Source organism: Podarcis cretensis (assembly GCF_951804945.1).
Source record: "Podarcis cretensis genome assembly, chromosome: 3".
Taxonomy (NCBI): domain Eukaryota; kingdom Metazoa; phylum Chordata; class Lepidosauria; order Squamata; family Lacertidae; genus Podarcis; species Podarcis cretensis.
This window is the reverse complement of record NC_137172.1, coordinates 18,949,536-18,967,872: the sequence shown is the minus strand read 5'-3', so window position 1 is coordinate 18,967,872 and position 18,337 is coordinate 18,949,536. Positions and strand designations below refer to the sequence as shown.

The window sequence follows — 18,337 nt, the reverse complement described above, 5'->3', positions numbered from 1 at the left end:
GGCTTGCTGGACTTAACCTACCACTTCTGCATTTGCCAGGGGAGGGGATTCAGCTCCCTGTTTTCCAGCTATAGAGCAAGGCAGCTCAGGCTGGCAGCCTAAAGTCTTGTGTAAAACTGCAGCAAAGTGTCCACAAACTTTTATTGCATGCCACAAGAACTCAAAAAAGCAGATTCATTCTTTTGAATTTCTTTGTCTGGCTGCTCGTGTGATTAAACAAGAAATTGCATTCTGAACTAACAAAGATTTCCAGACAGTTTCCCCCCACATACAACACACTGTAATCAGTCATCCAGCCCTGAGATTCCTACTGTTTGTACCATACTAGCAAAACAGTTATGCTGCTAAAAGGCACTTGTCTTGGCTGCTACCTAAGTTTTCAGGAGCTGTATCAGGTCTCACAACAACACCAAAATACACAGTTGATCCTTAATGGAGCATGGCCTCATCCTGGTCCAGATCAAGTAAAATCTCTACCAGTAACTTTTACTACCATAGTTCATTCACTGCCTACACCAACCTGTGAAACCTGTTTTTCTGGCTCTGTTGGCAAGGCGAAATAGAGTATTACCAGTTGTTCGGGGACACTGGGGGAGGAGATGGTGGGGCTCTACTGCCAGAAATGTTTCAGGGGGAAGTGCTGAAAGTCAGATACATGAACGCTAATCAGAGTGCCACCATTAACTCCGTCCAGTTGTCCCTGATGAAGATCTCTGGGCACAATGTATTTTAAGGAGTGCTGTTAAGAAAGTTCCTGATGAAATGAATGAGAACTTTGCAGCACTTTTCCTTCATCAGAAGGCAGAAGATACTCCCAGCCAAAAGGTCTCCTCACTGTGAGCACCAAGAGCCAAAGGTGGGCAACCCCCCCCCCAACTGACCCTATAAGGGTTGCATGCCAGTGGCTACCCTCACTCACATAAACACTCCAGCTCAGGAGACACTGCTATGTTTTCTTCTTTTTTCTTCTGCCACCTTCAAAACTAATGAGGTTCCCAAAGTGGCCATTACTCCAGGTGTAGCTAAAGCACACGTATTTGCTCATCCCTCCTCCCCACCCCAAAGAAACACACACACACACAACCACATTCATTCGGAATTTCAAGCATCAGTGAGAATCATTGGGGCAATCTCAAGGCAGAGAAGCAAAAACCAAAAAAGTTATCAAGAAACAAAGTTTAGTAAGCTCATGTGACCTTGCATATGATTCAGATGCAAAGCAAGCCATTGCCACCTTCTTCCCTCAAGAGCTCCCTGATTTGAGCAACAGCTCCTCCAGTCTCCCAAAGCAGATTAACTAGATTTCCCCCTTAGAAAAAGGCAAGATGGAGGGGAGGGGAAAGACTCCGTCAAGTACTTCCTCTTCTGGTTCAGGTACCTCTTAGGCACATTCACTGCTGCTTGCACCCCCACTGGCCACTCCAGCAGCTGAGGAGAAACTGTCTGCGCCTGCTGGAGTTGTCTGTGGAATCATTCTCAGCCAGTTTTCTTCACCACATGGATGAAATAGCATGGGCTGTACTGCTGGCCTGGAGTATAAGGCTTGAAGTCCCCCAAGACGCTGTGTTCACACGGGCACTGGAAGGCGTTTTTCAGCAGCTCTGTGAAAGGCTCCAGGCGATGGGGGTAGTAGGAGAGGCGGAACTGGCTGGTGAGAAACACAAAAGAAACGTTAGCAGCTGTCCGCTCAGCAGCTTCCCCCCAGAAATCTTACTTGTGTATACATGCAGCAGGTGCACTACCCATCCAGCATCCTCTTGCTTTCTGGTTCCTAAATCTCCCGCTACAGATCTTGGGTGCCACACTTATTCTCTGTGCTGTTTCATCACCAACCTTGAAGCGACTGCAGTAGAGGGCCGTGCAGCCCATTTTATCCCTTTCAGTGATAAGGTATTGCAGTGGGGTGATGGCTCAACCTTGAGAATCAGCGCTCCTTTACTTTTTAAGCTGCAGATAGGACGAATCTCCAGCCCAGAGGCCAAACTCACCATCCAGGCCACACCAATCACTAGCCCTGCTCCACATCTTTCCAAGTTATTTTGCCTTGCTGAAATACTTGTCTCTTGCTTGCCAGGATGGAAAGAAACTTAACTTTTGCAGCCCACTGTACAAAGGTAAAGGGACCCCTGACCATTAGGTCCAGTCGTGGCCGACTCTGGGGTTGCGGCGCTCATCTCGCTTTATTGGCCGAGGGAGCCGGCGTACAGCTTCCGGGTCATGTGGCTAGCATGACTAAGCTGCTTCTGGTGAACCAGAGCAGCGCACGGAAACGTCGTTTACCTTCCCGCTGGAGCGGTACCTATTTATCTACTTGCACTTTGACATACTTTCGAACTGCTAGGTTGGCAGGAGCAGGGACCGAGCAACGAGAGCCTACCCCGTCGCAGGGATTCGAACTGCCGACCTTCTCATCGGCAAGTCCTAGGCTCTGTGGTTTAACCCACAGCGCCACCCGCATCCCTTATTGTACAAAGGTAAAAGTCACATTTCTTGCTTTGCCTCTGACCACACCACCACTTGGGCTGAAGAAAGTTTGGTTTATTGCTAAAAATAAAACATGCAAAGATCTCTGCATCCTCCCTAAGCTGGATAAGCTGTGCTCTAGCCGTGCATATTTGTTGGAACACAAGGTATTGCTTTTCCTACGCAAACATCCTTTTCTTAACAGAATGTGATTGGGTTTCACCTTTGAATAGGAATGTGAAGGATAAAACTAGGGGCAGAGGTGCACACGCAAGCATGTTAAACCAGAGGTGAGGGACAGACACATGTGTGGTTGGCACAAAGGGGTGAAGGCATTCAAAGCGCATTTGACTGAACACACTTAGAAACCCTCCTCCTTAGTTGGGAACTGTGACATCTCACAGTTTCCAGCCACAGGGACAGTTGTAGATTGAACAAGTCTTAGAAGCTCTTTCATACTTTTGAACTAATTGCGGAAATAGCTGAAGAGCTATTGGTGTGCCTTGGGGTGTTGCTCAATTTAAGCCGCCACGTGTTCAGGTAAGTGCCTGGATGTGGCTGTAATCTCCAGTGATTCCATCTTTCAGAGCCAATATAAAGGAAGAGAATCTTGTTGGCTGGGAGCTGTTTTTTCAACAAGGCTGGATATGGCATGGGTATCTTCTAGTTACAGTGGTGCCCCGCAAGACGAATGCCTCACAAGACGAAAAACCCGCTAGACGAAAGGGTTTTCCGTTTTTCGAGGCGCTTCGCAAGACGAATTTCCCTATGGGCTTGCTTCGCAAGACGTTTCCCCCCCCCTTTTTCTAAGCCGCTAATAGCCGCTAAGCCGCTAATAGCGCTAATCTGCTAAGCCACTAATAGGGATGCTTCGCAAGACGAAAAAACCGCTAGACGAAGAGACTCGCGGAACGGATTATTTTCGTCTTGCGAGGCACCACTGTATAGCCCATTTAATGAATATCTTGCCTTTTCAGGTAACACCCTTTACAAGGCAACATGCAATATATCAAACAATAAAACATTGAACAAAACCAACTGACTTATCTAAAACATGAAGCCAGCAAGTAAAAGCAGAGTTTAAAGTGTATGAAAAGCCACCAGTGAGCAGGGCGTAAACATCTAGGGGAAGGAAGCTGTGGGGCCACCATTGAAAAGGCCCTGATTCTGATATCTGCCAATCTGATGGTTCTTAGTAGCAGGCCCCAAGAGCAGATCAGCCCTGCCTGATCTGGACCCAGACATCTGTTAGCTCCCACCCAGGCTTTCCAAGTAGCTGGAAGCTCCCACATTTGCTATCAGGCTGAAGGCTCTGGATAGCATATGAGGTCTGAACAGAACATACCTTAGTTCCGGGCTTCCATCATTCCCCTCGGGCGGCACTTGCACTGTATAGTCCAGTGTCACCATGTTTGGTTTGTTGTTCACAAGAAGTACAGATGTAGTAATGTCCTTGGTTAAGTCACTCTAGGGCAGAGGTGGGGGGGGGGCGAGAGAGAAAATAAACTTCAGTTTTCATTCCCTTCCTCATTTGGTATATTCTTTACTAGTTCATTGTGATTAGCCTGACACAATCCTAGTCCAGGCTATGCAATTGACACATCTTCCCCATAAAACCCCTCCCTTCTCTCTATTGTTGATAGGAGCTATTCCCATTCTAATTGCGAACCCAGGACAGGTGCCGGTCCAAATGCTAGCTCAAACATCCAGAGAACTTCATATTGTCTTTATGAGACTACACCATCTCAGAATGCAGGTGCAATATCTTGTGCCTCCTCCACCTGTAAAATTAACCTAGGCCATCTGGGAAATAACTATGCTAGATGCATTTTATTCGATGCACTTCCTTTGCCCCTGAATTGTCTCTTTTGGGCATGGAGCTGCATTCAAGGTGGGGTGTACAATGCAGAATGGTTCTCTGTCTGAATTGATTGCTGGAAGCATGAAAGTCGGATAAATGTTTTTCCTTTATTAAAAGGGCTACCATCATTACTGCAAGGCTCTGGCAAAAGACCTATTTCTAGGAAGTACCTTGTAGTAAATGTTCTTCCCAGGAGGGGCACAGCCAGTTTCCAGGATGTAGTCATAATTACGGTGGTCAATGACAAGGATGCCACCTGGACGCACCATACTGGCAATGTTCTTCAGAGCCTGCTTATGGGCAGCTTGGTCACCTAGGAAAAGAGACAACTACGAATTAAATTCCTTATTGCAGCTAGAGAGAAATTCTTCACATATGCATAAAACCTGAGAGGCCTGGTCATATATTCTCTTCACCGTCAAACTAGAACTATGTTGATTCTGGGTTTTGAGAGCATCATTTAAACCCAGCATTTGAGATCTACCAATGTTGCCCTGCTAAATGTTCCATCTTTTCTGTAGTGTAGACTAGCTTCTATAAGAAGCAGGGCCTTTTCTGTGGCAGCCCCAAAACAGTATTGGCTTTCATTATTCAACCTTCCTTTTCAGAAGGCAGGTTAATATCTTCCTTTCTTTTTGCTCTGCCATCATAGTTGGCTGTTTTGTTTCCTGCTGCGGTGTCTAGTTTTTGTTTTAGTGATCAAAAATAACATTAAAATCAATATGCTTTTTAAAAATGAAAAGCAGTGCTGATATTTTAAGTGAACAAACTTGTTTACAGTAGGTTTGCAAGAGACCCTGTTGTCCCAAAAAACAATTACTTGCAAGTTTCTGTGGTAAAGAATGACTCTGCAAAGTAGGTGGGCTTTTGACAAATCCTAACTCCCAGCACAGCATAGCTGGACATAAAGGCACAGCTGGAAGAGTCAGTTCAGAGGAACTGGAGAGGAGGTGTGGCCAGCTCTCTCCCTGCCTTGCAATATGCAGCAGATGCAATTAACATCAAGAAGCATGGTGAGTTTGGGATTATCTTACAGGTCAGCCACAGTATTTTGTACGGACAGGCACATGAGGTGAGATATAATTGCTGTGGACTCTGGTTGCTCGAGCTAGCGTTAGAAAAAAGTTATAACCAAGGAGCAAGGTGTTAAAAGGCAATGGAATTTCAGATAAGACCTGCAGTCTAACCTGCACATTACCCTACTTTTCCTGGCCTTATTTCCAGTTACCGTAAATTTCGCTCCATAACACGCAGATTTTTCCTCCTAGAAAGTAAGGGGAAATGTCTGTGCGTCTTATGGAGCGAATGCCTACAGATGGCGGGGGAATCTGCTGCAGTTGTGAGCAGTCCGTGGCTCGCTTTGAAACAGCAAAGCGGGTGTAAGCGGCTCCTGTCAGCGAGCCGAGCTGGGGAGGAGGGAGAGAAGCAGAGTGGGCTTGGCTGCTTTAAAACAACCCCGTCCTCTATGTTCCTCTCTCCTCCCCACTGAGCTGCTAAGTAGCAGCAAAACTTTTCAGCCAACCTAGCCGGGAGGAGGGAGAGAAGCAGAGCTTTAAAACAACCCCGTGCTCTCTGTCCCTGCCTGCAGTTTTTTGCTGTCCGATTTTGGATTAGCCACTGTGTGTGTGTGTGCTTGAGCTATCGTTCTCCTCCTCCTGCTTCCCGTTCACTCTCCCTGCGCCCCTGCGCTCTCCCTCCGACTTTAGAATTGACACTCTGTGTGTCTGTGTGTGTGAGAGAGAGGGCTCCTTCTCCTCCTCCTGCTTCCCGTTCACTCTCCCTGCCCTCTGCCTCCGACTTTAGAATTGACACTCTGTGTGTCTGTGTGTGTGTGTGTGAGAGAGAGAGGGCTCCTTCTCCTCCTCCTGCTTCCCGTTCACTCTCCCTGCCCTCTCCCTCCCTGCCCTCTGCCTCCGACTTTAGAATTGACACTCTGTGTGTCTGTGTGTGTGTGAGAGAGGGCTCCTTCTCCTCCTCCTGCTTCCCGTTCACTCTCCCTGCCCTCTGCCTCCGACTTTAGAATTGACACTCTGTGTGTCTGTGTGTGTGAGAGAGAGGGCTCCTTCTCCTCCTCCTGCTTCCCGTTCACTCTCCCTGCCCTCTCCCTCCCTGCCCTCTGCCTCCGACTTTAGAATTGACACTCTGTGTGTCTGTGTGTGTGTGAGAGAGGGCTCCTTCTCCTCCTCCTGCTTCCCGTTCACTCTCCCTGCCCTCTGCCTCCGACTTTAGAATTGACAATCTGTGTGTCTGTGTGTGTGTGAGAGAGGGCTCCTTCTCCTCCTCCTGCTTCCCGTTCACTCTCCCTGCCCTCTCCCTCCCTGCCCTCTGCCTCCGACTTTAGAATTGACACTCTGTGTGTCTGTGTGTGTGTGAGAGAGGGCTCCTTCTCCTCCTCCTGCTTCCCGTTCACTCCCCCAGCGCCCCTGCGACTTCCAGCGCCCTGCGACTTTAGGGCCAGTTCTCTCTCTGCGTGTGTGTGTGTTTTGACCTCACTGCGCTTGTTGGGGGAGAGTGTTGGTCGCAATTTTTCTTGATTTGTCTCAGAGTGGTTACTATCATGGTTTCCTTGCCAGGGAGGAAGGAGAGACGCAGAGCCTGCTTGTTCTAAAGGAGCAAAGCCGGAGAGGAGCCTCTCCTGCATTATTAGCAGCATCCTTTTCCACCCACCCCACGCGTGCTCCTTGTCCCTTGAGTTCTTTTCCTTCCCTCCCCACTTAAAACGTGGTTACAAAGCACGGATCCACACGGATCCTCAGGATTTTTGCACTAGGTCAACCCAAATTCACCATCAGATCACATAGCATAGCCATGGCTACAGCCTGCACCAAAAAGCACACGCACCCACTGTTTCATGGGGCCGCAATGGCGCAAAAACGTGGTTACAAAGCATGGATCCACATGGATCCTCAGGATTTTTGCATTGGGCTACCCCAAACTCACCGTCAGATCACATGTCTGTGGCCACAGCATGAACCACAAAAATCATACATCCACTGTTTCGTTTAGAATATTTTTTTCTTGTTTTCCTCCTCTAAAAACTATGTGCGTGTTATGGTCAGGTGCGTGTTATAGAGCGAAAAATACGGTATATTCCTGGTGACCATCTAAATACCTCCCACTTTCTTAAGACTTTTATCCGCCACCACCCCTTTGTCACTTCTTATGCCTGCAACTCCCTACCCGTGCAGTGAAGCTTCTCTTTCTTCAAATCCTCTGAAAACCAGCTATTAAGCTTTGGGTTTACCAAAGATTCCTCAAAACAGGAATATCAGCAGTTCTTTGATGACCCTCTGCTCCGGGGGAGTTTAACCTTGCCCTGGCAAATGCCAGAGTCTGGGTGTTAACACTTAAAGAGACTCACTAGCAAAGGCAGGGATTTACGGTAGCTGCCACTGAAGCTTACTGATATCTCTGAAAAATGATAAGATAATAGCTGATGCCAAATAAAAATTATTGAGCCAAACTTGCTTTCAGTTCCTCAGGTAATCAGTTGGTTCTAGTTTCTAACTGTGACAGAGGACTCGGCGTCTTCGCATAGAGAGTGTTTTAGTCTCGTTTGCTCATAAGCCTCTGCAATATTTATTACTGGAAGCAGGTTGTTGAGCCTTGCTCAAAATGAAGTTGTGAGCCTTGTGATGCTATAGAAACTCATTAATAATGCCTCTCATTCAGGGGGGCTGGAAGAGAGCTCAGCTTTTCCTTTCCTGCAACTTCCTGCAGCCTCACGATGGAGGTTGTTAGTCCGATAAAATAGCAGGGTAGAACATAAATCGCAACTTTGAGAAGAGCTCTAATAAAGCATTAAAAGGTAGAATGGGGAGGCAGATTAACTGGTGCCAAGAAATAGATTAGGAGCATAAATCTTGCCTTCAATTAGGGAGTAGCCAGATTCACCTTGTCTCCTCCATCTTGACTGGAACCGGACCTCAAAACAGGAACGAATCTAAGGATGTGTACAGTGGTGCCTCGCAAGACGAAATTAATCCGTTCCGCGAGTCTCTTCGTCTAGCGGTTTTTTCGTCTTGCAAAGCAAGCCCATTGACGGCTTAGCGGATTAGCGCTATTAGCGCTTTTAACGGCTTTTAGCGGCTTAGCGGATAAGCAGATAAGCGACTTAGCGGCTTAGAAAAGGGGGGGGGGAGGGAAAAAAACCCGCAGGAACTCGCAAGACATTTTCGTCTTGCAAAGCAAGCCCATAGGAAATTCGTTTTGCGAAGCGCCTCCAAAACAGAAAACCGTTTCGTCTAGCGGGTTTTCCGTCTTGCGAGGCGTTCGTCTTGCGGGGCACCACTGTACCTGCATTCGCTCATTACCATTCCCTCCTACCCAGGCTTATTGCCCCATTGTCAAAAGCAGATTGCAACCTCAGGGCAGAAAACCTTTTCTCTCGCTCTAGCACCACAGATAGTGCTATATAAATAATAAAAGTATGTGCCTCCTTCATTGCTGGCATGCAGCAAACAACTCCCTCTGTCTGATCTCTTAGAGCTGTTGCAAGGGATCTTGGAAGTTATAAATCTTAAGTAAATGTACAATTTATTGGCACAGACACACCTCTTCTTCACTGGTCTTACACCCAGTCTAGATCAGATCGACATGTGTGTATGAGATTCCTTAACTGAGGGTTGGGGGAATCTGCAGCCCTCCATATCTAGTTGGACTTCCACTTCCCATCAGCCTCAGTCAGCATAGCCAATGGTCAGGGATGAATAAAAGTGTAGTCCAGCAACATTTGGGTGGTCACAGGCTTCCCATCCGTACTCCAACCAATCTGAGGTGGATTGCATCCTTGCTCAAATATCAACTTGCTTTCACACATAAAAAGGAGTCCTGTGGCATCACAAGCACTTTATAAGGGATGTTCCTCTGGAAACTGAGACTGTGTATTGTTTTCCTTCTTGGTGCTCCATTAAATTTTCTGTTTTAACAATTTAAAGTACTCATTTTTACATCCTTAAGATATCAGTGACTTCCCTTCTCTTTCCATGGTTCATTTTACTTATCATAAATTCCTGCATATTCTACAAAAACTACACCATTCAGTATTCCATTATTACACCCATCAAAGCTTATTTACACTGTTGGATTTATCTTAATGCTGCCAGCGTTTTCAGCTGCACACAGTTATTTCCCATATATTCAATAAATGTTTTCCAATCTTCTCTAAACATTTGTTCTTCTTGGTCTCTTATTCTATACATTAAGTCTGCAAGCTGCACATACTCTGTCAGCTTAAGTTGCCTTCCTTCATTGGTTGGGACCTCGCTCGTTTTCCATTTTGGGGCTAACAAAACATGGGCCGCAGTAGTGGCATACATAAATAACTTTTTTTGACACCTGGGAATTCCAGTCTGAATTATCCCCAACAGAAAGGACTCTGGGTGGTTTTTTTTTGGGGGGGGGGAAGTACTTTTAAACATTTTTTTCAATTCATTATGGATCACTTCCCAGTCACCCACCATCTATTTTAACTATGGGTAGCCTGAGAAAAGGGCTCTGAAGGAAAGTATGCAATAAGAGCCTGGTGGATGGCCCGTCCAGTCCAGCATCGTGTTCTCACAGTAGCCACCCAGAAGCCTGTGGGGAACCAAAGGACCAGGGCACAAGAGCCTTCTCCCCTCCTGCAGTTTCCAGCAACCATTATACAGAAGCATTATTGCTTCTGACGACTGGAGAGCATAGCCATCATCACTAGAAGGCCCAGTCACTCAACCCTTTCTATAGCACTGGACAATGCTTACTGACCCCAGGGGCATGTAACCAGCCTTGCAACACTCACCTTTAAAATCTGGGAGGTGTGCAAAAGAGTTTCCTAAACAGATGACAGCGTCAAAGCCCTTGCCAGGCTTCTCTAGGTCCTGTGACAGGGTGAGCCAGTTCGCCTCCTCAATGACTGTGGAACAAAAAAAAAAAAGTGCATTGAACACATGGAGGAGAGTTCTTCTTTCTCTAGCCAACCCTCTGCCTCCTCACATTTTCTGCAGCTGGAGGATTTTACGTTCCTCGTGCAGGATAGTGAAAAGTGCCACCTTAAAGAAAAAAGGCACTTAGTTGGGAAGCCTCTTATCTGTTACGAAATACAATGTGCTAAGCATGAAAATAATCCCCAGGTTTCTCTCCCCCTGCAATTTGCTGCTGAGGCTCTTTGAAAGTGTGATTAAGGCAGTGTTTCTCAAACTACAACTCCCATCACCCCTAGCTAGCAGACCAGTGGTCAGGGACAATGGGAGTTGTAGTCCAACAAGTTTGAGAAACACTGTATTATGGTGGGGGGTTTTTTGGCATAGGCATTAACAGCCAAGGATGGAAACTTCCAGCTTTCTCCATCTTGCTGTGGCTATATGAGGTTTGCTGTATTCCTTTTATACCTGGATCAGGAAGGTAGAGTATGGAGTCTTTGTACTGGGAATTGTGTTGAGAGACAAACCCACAAGCAGGTCTTGCACGCAACCGCACTCTCCCCACTTGCAATTCCCAGCTGCAAGTGATCTTCCAGCTTTTCCTGTGTGGCATTCAGATCCTCCCATGGGCTCACAGCACCTACTTTGATGTTTCAACATTTAACCAATTCATACATGCTTTCATTTGCTGCTGTGGTCATAAAATTACTAAATTAGATTAAAGCCAAAGCTTGGCCTTAAAAGAGCTAGTCTTTCCCCAGGTTCTAATATCGCTTCACTTCCCACAAACGCAGTAGCCAGAACCCAGCAGCTGGGTTACCCATGTCTCTGTTCTGTTCTGATGACAAGCCTGCTTGGCATCAGCTGGCAATACCCCAAAACAATGCAACTTGCAGATGCCATTTAGCCCCAGGTCAATCTGAATGCAGGAAGGAACCTGAAAGCCAGCATCACCTCTAATTAAAAAGAAGATGCATTGAAAACTGAGTTGGGCACTTGTGACCAGCAGGCAAAAGGAAAGGAGTCAGACAGCGACATTTCTCTATAGGAAATCTGACAAAAGAGGTTTAAAGACTGTCTCAAGGCAAATCTTAAAAAAGTAGTATAAACACTGACAACTGGGAAACACTGGCCTGCGAGCGCTCCAGTTGGAGAACAGCCTTTACCAAAGGTGTCCTGGGCTTTGAAGAAGCACGAACTCAGGGCAAAAGGGAGAAACGTGCTAAGAGGAAGGCATGCTTGGCAAACCCACACCATGATCAACTCCCGCCTGGAAACCAATGTTCCCACCGTGGAAGGACGTGTGGGTCCAGAATTGGCCTCCAGTCACTTACGGACTCATTGTTAAAACTGTGTTTATGGAAGACAATCTTACTCGGCTACGAGTGATCGCCAAAGAAGAAGAAGATAGGAAATTTGATTTTAACAGAATTCTGAAGATCACTGACTAGGCTGTTTCAAATCTGTTGTTTCCATGCAAATGCAGAAAAGGCACTAGCTGTAGAACTCAAGAACTCCAGGTTTTAATAATCAAAAAGAAAAAAATTAAGTTCTTAGCCCTTGCAGCTCAGATAATAGTTTGTTGTTGTTTAAAATCTCCAAAATTTGGAGAAATCTGAAGATGGAGTGGAGTTCAGTAAGAATTCCAGTGGCACTAAGGCACAGCTTCAGTGCCCTGTATATGCAGATCACAGGCCCAAAACAAATTATGGGAACATGCACTATTTGTGCAACTTACAGTTTGCCAAATTTTGCTTATTTTGGTACAGAATTTATTATTAGTGGTAGTTGTTTACACATACAGTCCTAATCACAAAGACAGCATGGACAATTTGAGACGCTTGTACATGTAAGCACCAACATTGAAGTCGATGAATTGATCCAAGAGTCAAACTCTTTTCTTAAGCATCAAGGCATCTTTGTGATTCGGGTGCTATTTATTCCCCTCTCCCTATATCGTAAATCACACAAAGACCCAACGGTGTTTAAATTTCACTGATCGGGTTTCAAAAGGCAGAGATATTTTTCAACTCTGTTTATCTTTCTAGTGCACATATAATTACACGATATTGTGAAGTCAGGAGGGGCACCATACTCTTATTTCAGGCCAAAGATGGAGCTGAGATGAGCGTCTCCTTGCGCCCTTTGCAGGTAAACAAGCCAGGCAAAGACACAAACACCAGACCACACCAAGTTTAGTCCTGAAAAAGGGATGTGTCAACAAGGAGCTCATTACAGCATTGACATTCTGCCAGTTGCTTCAGCGGCCCTGATCATATTTCGGCCTATATACATAAACTTGCTTGCTAACAAATGCAAGCAGAACTTTCAAGAGATGCTCGAACCCCAATTATTTGAAGTGTTCAAAACTTGACTCCTCAGCTACCCAGGGCAAGAGCAACTGGAGATGTTACTGGCTTGGGCCACAAATCTGATTTACATGTTTTGCATGCTTAGCAGGAAGCTTACATATAATTATGACAAGTGCAGCAGCAAGCCTTTTTTTTTTTTTCCCTGTACAAAATTAGCAAACCACAAGCAATTACTAAAAAAAAAATACACCAGTGTTTATAGCAAAACCGGTGCTTATTGTATGATGCAATAAGCAACTAAAGTTTCAGAAGCTCTATCCTTTTAAGCTGCCAAGGCAAATTTTAATAAATGGGATTGAGATTTAAAGGTACACATGTTCACTTTGAGGTGATATTTCTTTTCCTGGTGTGTTACTGCAGAAAATATGCCACTTGTTACAGCCTTTTATTACATTTCTTTCTCACTTTTATTAACATTATTAATAAGGGCATTATTAATCAAATTGCTACCTTGCCTTTCCTCCTAAACCTGTGCCATTCCACATGGAACATACCCGAGAAACCATCTATCCATAGGTTTTAGTAGCAATGCAAATCTGTTTACATGTAACGAAGCAGATGGTAAATCAGCTAAAAAAATATTTGGTGAGTTGCTTGTCTTTGCCAGTGATTACAAGTTTTTATTTTGTACGCTCCTCTCCTCGTGCTCTGGGGCCCTGTGAGTTATGGGTAGCTATGGCCCTTTTTTTCTGGTGGTGCCCACCCTGTGGAACACCCTGCCACAAGATAAGGTGTCAGGCCTCATCACTGTTCTGTTCTACACAGCTGCTAAAAATGTGGCTGTCAAAAAATATTACACGCAGAATGCACACAACACAAAAAGACTTTCAGGTGGTTATTTTTCAGCTCTACTATTATAGGTGTATTAGGATGTTTTCATTTTGATAGCTGCTTGGGAACTTTGCAACTGGGGTACTGCTATTTTGCGTTAACATTTTGCGCTAATGACAGGTTGGGATGGGGGATGATATACACTTCAACATTGCAGCGATGCTTGGTTTGCCTTGAGCTTCTTTTGAAAAGTAGGCGGGATGCAAGATTTTTAATAAAAATAGATAAAATACCCCAATGGTCGAAAGCGTCCTCTTTTCGGCGGTTCCATCTCTCCTTCAAGGCATATTTGAGCATCTTGTCACTCGCATCCACGCTAGTGACCCTGAATCCTTCCTCAACAAGCATGATGGAGTCCACACTGCATGAGATAAAAGTGTTCAGGTATTTGGATTAAACAACCCCCCAAGTTAACTCAGAACAGCAGTTCCCTGCATTGCTATCCAATAGTGAGAGCAGATCATAAAATCACAGAGTTGAAGGAAGGGACCACAAGGGTCATCTAGCTCAACCCGCTGCAATGCTGCAGGAATCTCTTCCCCAATCTGGGACTCGAACCCATGGCCCTGAGATTAAGTGTCTCATGCTCTACCAACTGTGCCCCTACATCCGTGCTTGGTATTCACAGTGGGGAGGAGTCCCAGTCAGATGAGAAATAATCACTCCAGAATACTTAAAATTACCCAAAAGAATAGCTTTCATTTTTAAGAGCCTGCCTGGTCAAATGATCACAAGAGGTTAAGATGTGTTTAAATTCTCCACCGGGAATGATCTGGGTGGCAAGGCCTGCCTTTTAAACAACAGAAGAAGAAAGCCAGAACGGAAAGGAGGAACGGTGATTGTACAGTGGAACCTCTACTTATGGACACAATCCATTCTGGAGGTCCGTCCACTGGTTGAAACTGGTTGAAGAGGTGTCTTGTGCATGTGCGCATTCGGCAGTAGTGCGCTTCTGCGCACACGTAGATGGCAGAAGCCGCTTCCGCAGATGAGTGAATCGCGGCAAACCGTGTTTACTTCCAGGTTTGCCGCAGACACAACTTGGAAAGCCCACAAGACAAGGTGTATGTAAGTCAAGGTTCCACTGTACTGTAAACTGCCCTGTGATCCTCAAATGGACAGTGGTATACAAATTTACTAAGTAAATAAATAAAGGAGAAGAGGAGAGCTGAGCAAGGAACATGGGAACCTTTCGCAGCACAAAGACAGGCAGGGCCGGATTTAGATTAAGAGAGGCCCTAGGCTACTCCACTTCTGAGGCCCCTCCCAATCCCCCCCCCCCTCACGACTAGAAGAAAATGGAAGAGTGTTATAAACAAAATTGAGTGAAACCAAGAATGATGGTGGATATTTAAAATTCTGCAGTTCACAATTTCTCCTCTAAAGGACATCAGAAAACTTCATCAAAATTTGTTTGTCTAAGTTGGTCACTTTCAATGTACAGAATGCTCAGTGAGCACAATTGTGGCCCTTAATTCATTTTTAATTCTTTCGAGTCTTGAAAAACAGCTCTCTCCCAGTTAGTGACCATGAAGCTATGAAATAGCTGCAAGATTGCGTCCACGTTAGGAAAGGCCATCTGAATTTTTTCCCCTTGTATATAATTTGATAAAGGTCTGTATGAGACAGAGAGTGCTCTGCTGTAAGCCTATGGCTTTATCTCATGAACAGGTGAAAGTGCAAAGTTAAATAAGTTTCAGGTCCATATCTTCCGGGTATGCTTCCATCAACAATTGCTGAATTTCTTGCTTAGATGCTATGAGAATAGCAAGAATGGAAAACAATTGTGCAACACAGTACTTCTTTTTAACTTGGCTTCAATCTAATATATGCATCTAATATAGGAATAAAGGATTTTATCCTAAACTTACCTCTTGAAGAAAGTGCATCTAAGGCCCTAGGCTTCAGCCTACTTAGCCTATACATAAATCCCCACTGACAGGGTGTCATATTCCTAAGCGGGAGGGGGCGCCTCTCCCACAACAAAGGGGGGGGCTTTCCTTTCATTTAAAGCACACGCGATGCGTTTGAAGCGCAGGCCTTCAAAGAATCCTGGGAAGTGGTGGTTTGTTAGAGGGCGCTGGGAATTGTAGTTTGGGGATTGTAGATCTCAGGATTCTTGGGTGCGGGGTGTCGAGCCATGTGCTTTCAGTGGGGTGGGGAGGTCCTGATCAGCTGCCGCGTGCGTGGATCCGGATTAGAGCACCCTGAGACACAAAACCCCCCTGGGGAGAAGGGAGCCCAGGCCTTCAAGCCGGGTCATGATCCAGCACCCAGCACCGCCTCCTCCTCCTCCTCCTCCTGCTGCCGTGTGTGACTCACCCGGTGCCGCAGGCCACGTCCAGCACCGTGTTGCAGCGCTGGGCGCGCAGCAGCGACACCAGCCAGTTCTTGTACTCGGCGGTGCGGCTCCGCGTGTCGCCGATGTAGAGCTGCCAGACCCGCGCCGCGCGGCCGTCGGCGTACTGGTCCGGCAGCCCTTCGGCCGCCACGCCCAGGGAGCGGGTCCGGTAGATGCTGTCCACCATGGCGAGCGCACAGAGGCTCCTGCGGGCGCCCACGGACGGAAAGGAGAGCGCGCAGATCCACGAGCGCGCGCCTGGCAGCCTGTGGCGGTTCTGCTACTCCTGCAGCCGCGTCTGGGCAGCTGCGCGCAACAACAAGCCCCGGCAGCCAGCCCAGCAGGGGCAGCCCCGGCACCGCCCCTTCGACCCTGCAGTTCGCCAATCAAAGGGCGCAGCGCCGGGCACACCCCCTGCCAGGCCCCGCCTCTCTCCTCCTCCCCCTCTTGCGTGTGCGCCGCCCCCCCCGGTCTACTGTTTCCAAGCCGGAGGGCGGCAGCTCAGCAACTCGTGTTGCTTTGTCACCTGCGCCCCTTGCGCACCTGCTCGAGGAAGCCCTATAAAGTATGTGTATGTGTGCAGGGGTGTCCACTTGAATAAAATATTGGGGAGGGGGACAGGTAAGACCCCCTGGGCCCCCTCAAATATTTAATTGGGGGTGGGACCGGGTTCCCTAGGAGTTGGATGTGTGCACGTAGATCACAGTTTTTAAGAAATGCAGCCAAGATCGAAAACAGGAGGCGGCCTATGAACGCATTTGCAGGTGCGGGGGGGGGGGGACAGAATAAAATTGTAGAGTTGGAAGGGACGCTGAGGAATGCCTAGTTCAACCCCCTGCAAAGCTGGAATATGCAGCTGTTCCATATGGGCATGGAGCCTGCAACCTTGGTGTTATCAGCAACAAGCTCTAACCAACGAAGCTACCCAGGTTTCATTGGTTTTTGTCATGTATTTTGTGTTTTTAACTTCTGTCCTTATGCTGTGAACCACGCTGGGATCTGCGGGTGAAGGGATGTATACGAATTAAATAAATAATTTATTTCTCATTATGTATTTATGTATTCATATCATAAGATTTCCATGCCGCTTGTTTCCGAAACAATAAAATTATTGCTTATTGCTTATTTAGCCATACAGCAACTGTGCTAAAAACAAATTAACTCATACAATTTTTCTAAATTTCCCAGAGAAGGTAGACTCAATAAGAATGTATTCAGCAGGGGCCAAAAAGAAAACAGTGAAGGCAGCTGCCAGATTTCACTAGAGAGGGAGTTCCAAAGTGCCATTGATCTGAAAGTAAAGCCAAAAGTGGGGTGCACCTTTTCTTGACATTGGTTTGAACAGCCATTGTATCCTTTGTTCAATTAACTTACTGAGATCTAGTCCAAAATCAGAACAAGGGGATAAGATTGTTCTGTCTCTGCCTACTGCAAATTGGTCTGAGATTGGAAACGAGCCCCTCTCATCACAAACATATGCATTCCCATCACTTTATTTCACAAATCTCCCACCTGCACAGCTTCCTGTGTTTCTTGTTTCTTAGGTGTCACAGGCCTCCTTTGTGTTTTGTATTTTTAAATACACAGAGATCACACAAAATATAGCCTGCATACAATTACTAATGACACTAGAAGTCAATTTACATTTATAGTCCATGTGGGTATGTCATGCGGTAGCAGTTGCTAAAAAAATAATAATGACGAGTGTTGCCTACTTCCTTTCGTTTCCAGACCTGCCTCGCTTATTTTTTGTTTTCCTTTCATGTCGCTAAAGACCTGCTCAGTTCTGTTTCTCTTCTGTGGCTTTGGTTCTTGGAAGAGAATGCTTGAGGAACTGGAGAAACCAAAAGGAAAGGAAAGAAAAATATTAGCATTGAGGGAGTGCCTTTGAATTATAGGAATATGAATCAGAACTGAAACAAGTTGAATAGGGAGGTTATGCAAAACACCAGCCCAGAGAGTCCTGTTGCAGCACCTTGATGAAGTCTAACAAATTTATTATGGCTTAAGTTTCCATGGACAATAGATAAGATAGATTCATTAAGTGTTATCTGGATTTGCAGCTGCATATATGCCTGGTTGGGTAGAGGTAGGGATTGTAAGAAATGAGGTAAGAGAGTAATGGAACACAAGAAAGTACAGACAGTGATTTCTGATGGCAGATATCCCGGGACTGATAAGCCGATTAATATATACAATAAGCTAAGAATCCTTTGTCTCAGTTTGGTATACTAGTGATAGCACTGGGACTCTGAGGGTATTGTAGTTTAATCCTTTTACATGGCAGTCTCCTTTTGAAGTTCCTTTGCTCCAGAATGGATGCTTGAAAGTTATTTAAACCTTAAAGGGGCAAAGCATATTCCTAAATCAGCAAGTTGCTTCCTATGTTAAGATCTCTGAAATAAAATGTATGTCAATGACAGGAGTCAAGCAATGGAGGAGCAATGGGGGGAAAGCTCTTGTTGGAGTGGCACTTGCCCCCTCCCCCCCCACCACCCATTATTGTAGTTCTACTGTTCCCAGAATTATTTGGGGAACAGCCACAGCTTTAAATGTGTGGTATATACAC

At 46.0% G+C, this 18,337-nt stretch overlaps 1 protein-coding gene and 1 long non-coding RNA gene across 2 annotated transcripts; one reads left to right on the top strand and one right to left on the bottom strand.

The window, feature by feature from the left end:
• Window positions 1–1,161: 1,161 nt before the first annotated feature.
• Window positions 1,162–16,088, bottom strand: LOC307211866 (glycine N-methyltransferase-like). Its single transcript, XM_079968984.1, has 6 exons — window positions 15,750–16,088; window positions 13,661–13,788; window positions 10,104–10,217; window positions 4,495–4,637; window positions 3,809–3,930; window positions 1,162–1,648 (listed from the first exon to the last, which is right to left on the bottom strand). Exons 1-6 carry the CDS (start codon window positions 15,953–15,955, stop codon window positions 1,477–1,479), a joined length of 885 nt encoding a protein of 294 aa, XP_079825110.1. The 5' UTR covers window positions 15,956–16,088; the 3' UTR covers window positions 1,162–1,476.
• Window positions 1,660–2,574, top strand: LOC307212013. Its single transcript, XR_013836724.1, has 2 exons — window positions 1,660–2,114; window positions 2,475–2,574. It is a non-coding gene; the product is annotated as an uncharacterized lncRNA (long non-coding RNA).
• Window positions 16,089–18,337: the final 2,249 nt, after the last annotated feature.

Bases quoted from the DNA above. Each gene is read 5' to 3' on its own strand.
- LOC307211866 (XM_079968984.1), bottom strand. From the start codon at position 15,955: ATGGTGGACAGCATCTACCGGACCCGCTCCCTGGGCGTGGCGGCCGAA. The intron at 10,218-13,660 runs GTATTTTATCTA...TTTGTTCCACAG, and splicing joins GGACGCTTTCGACCATTGGG to TCATTGAGGAGGCGAACTGG. The intron at 3,931-4,494 runs GTACTTCCTAGA...CCTCTGCCCTAG, and splicing joins GGAAGAACATTTACTACAAG to AGTGACTTAACCAAGGACAT.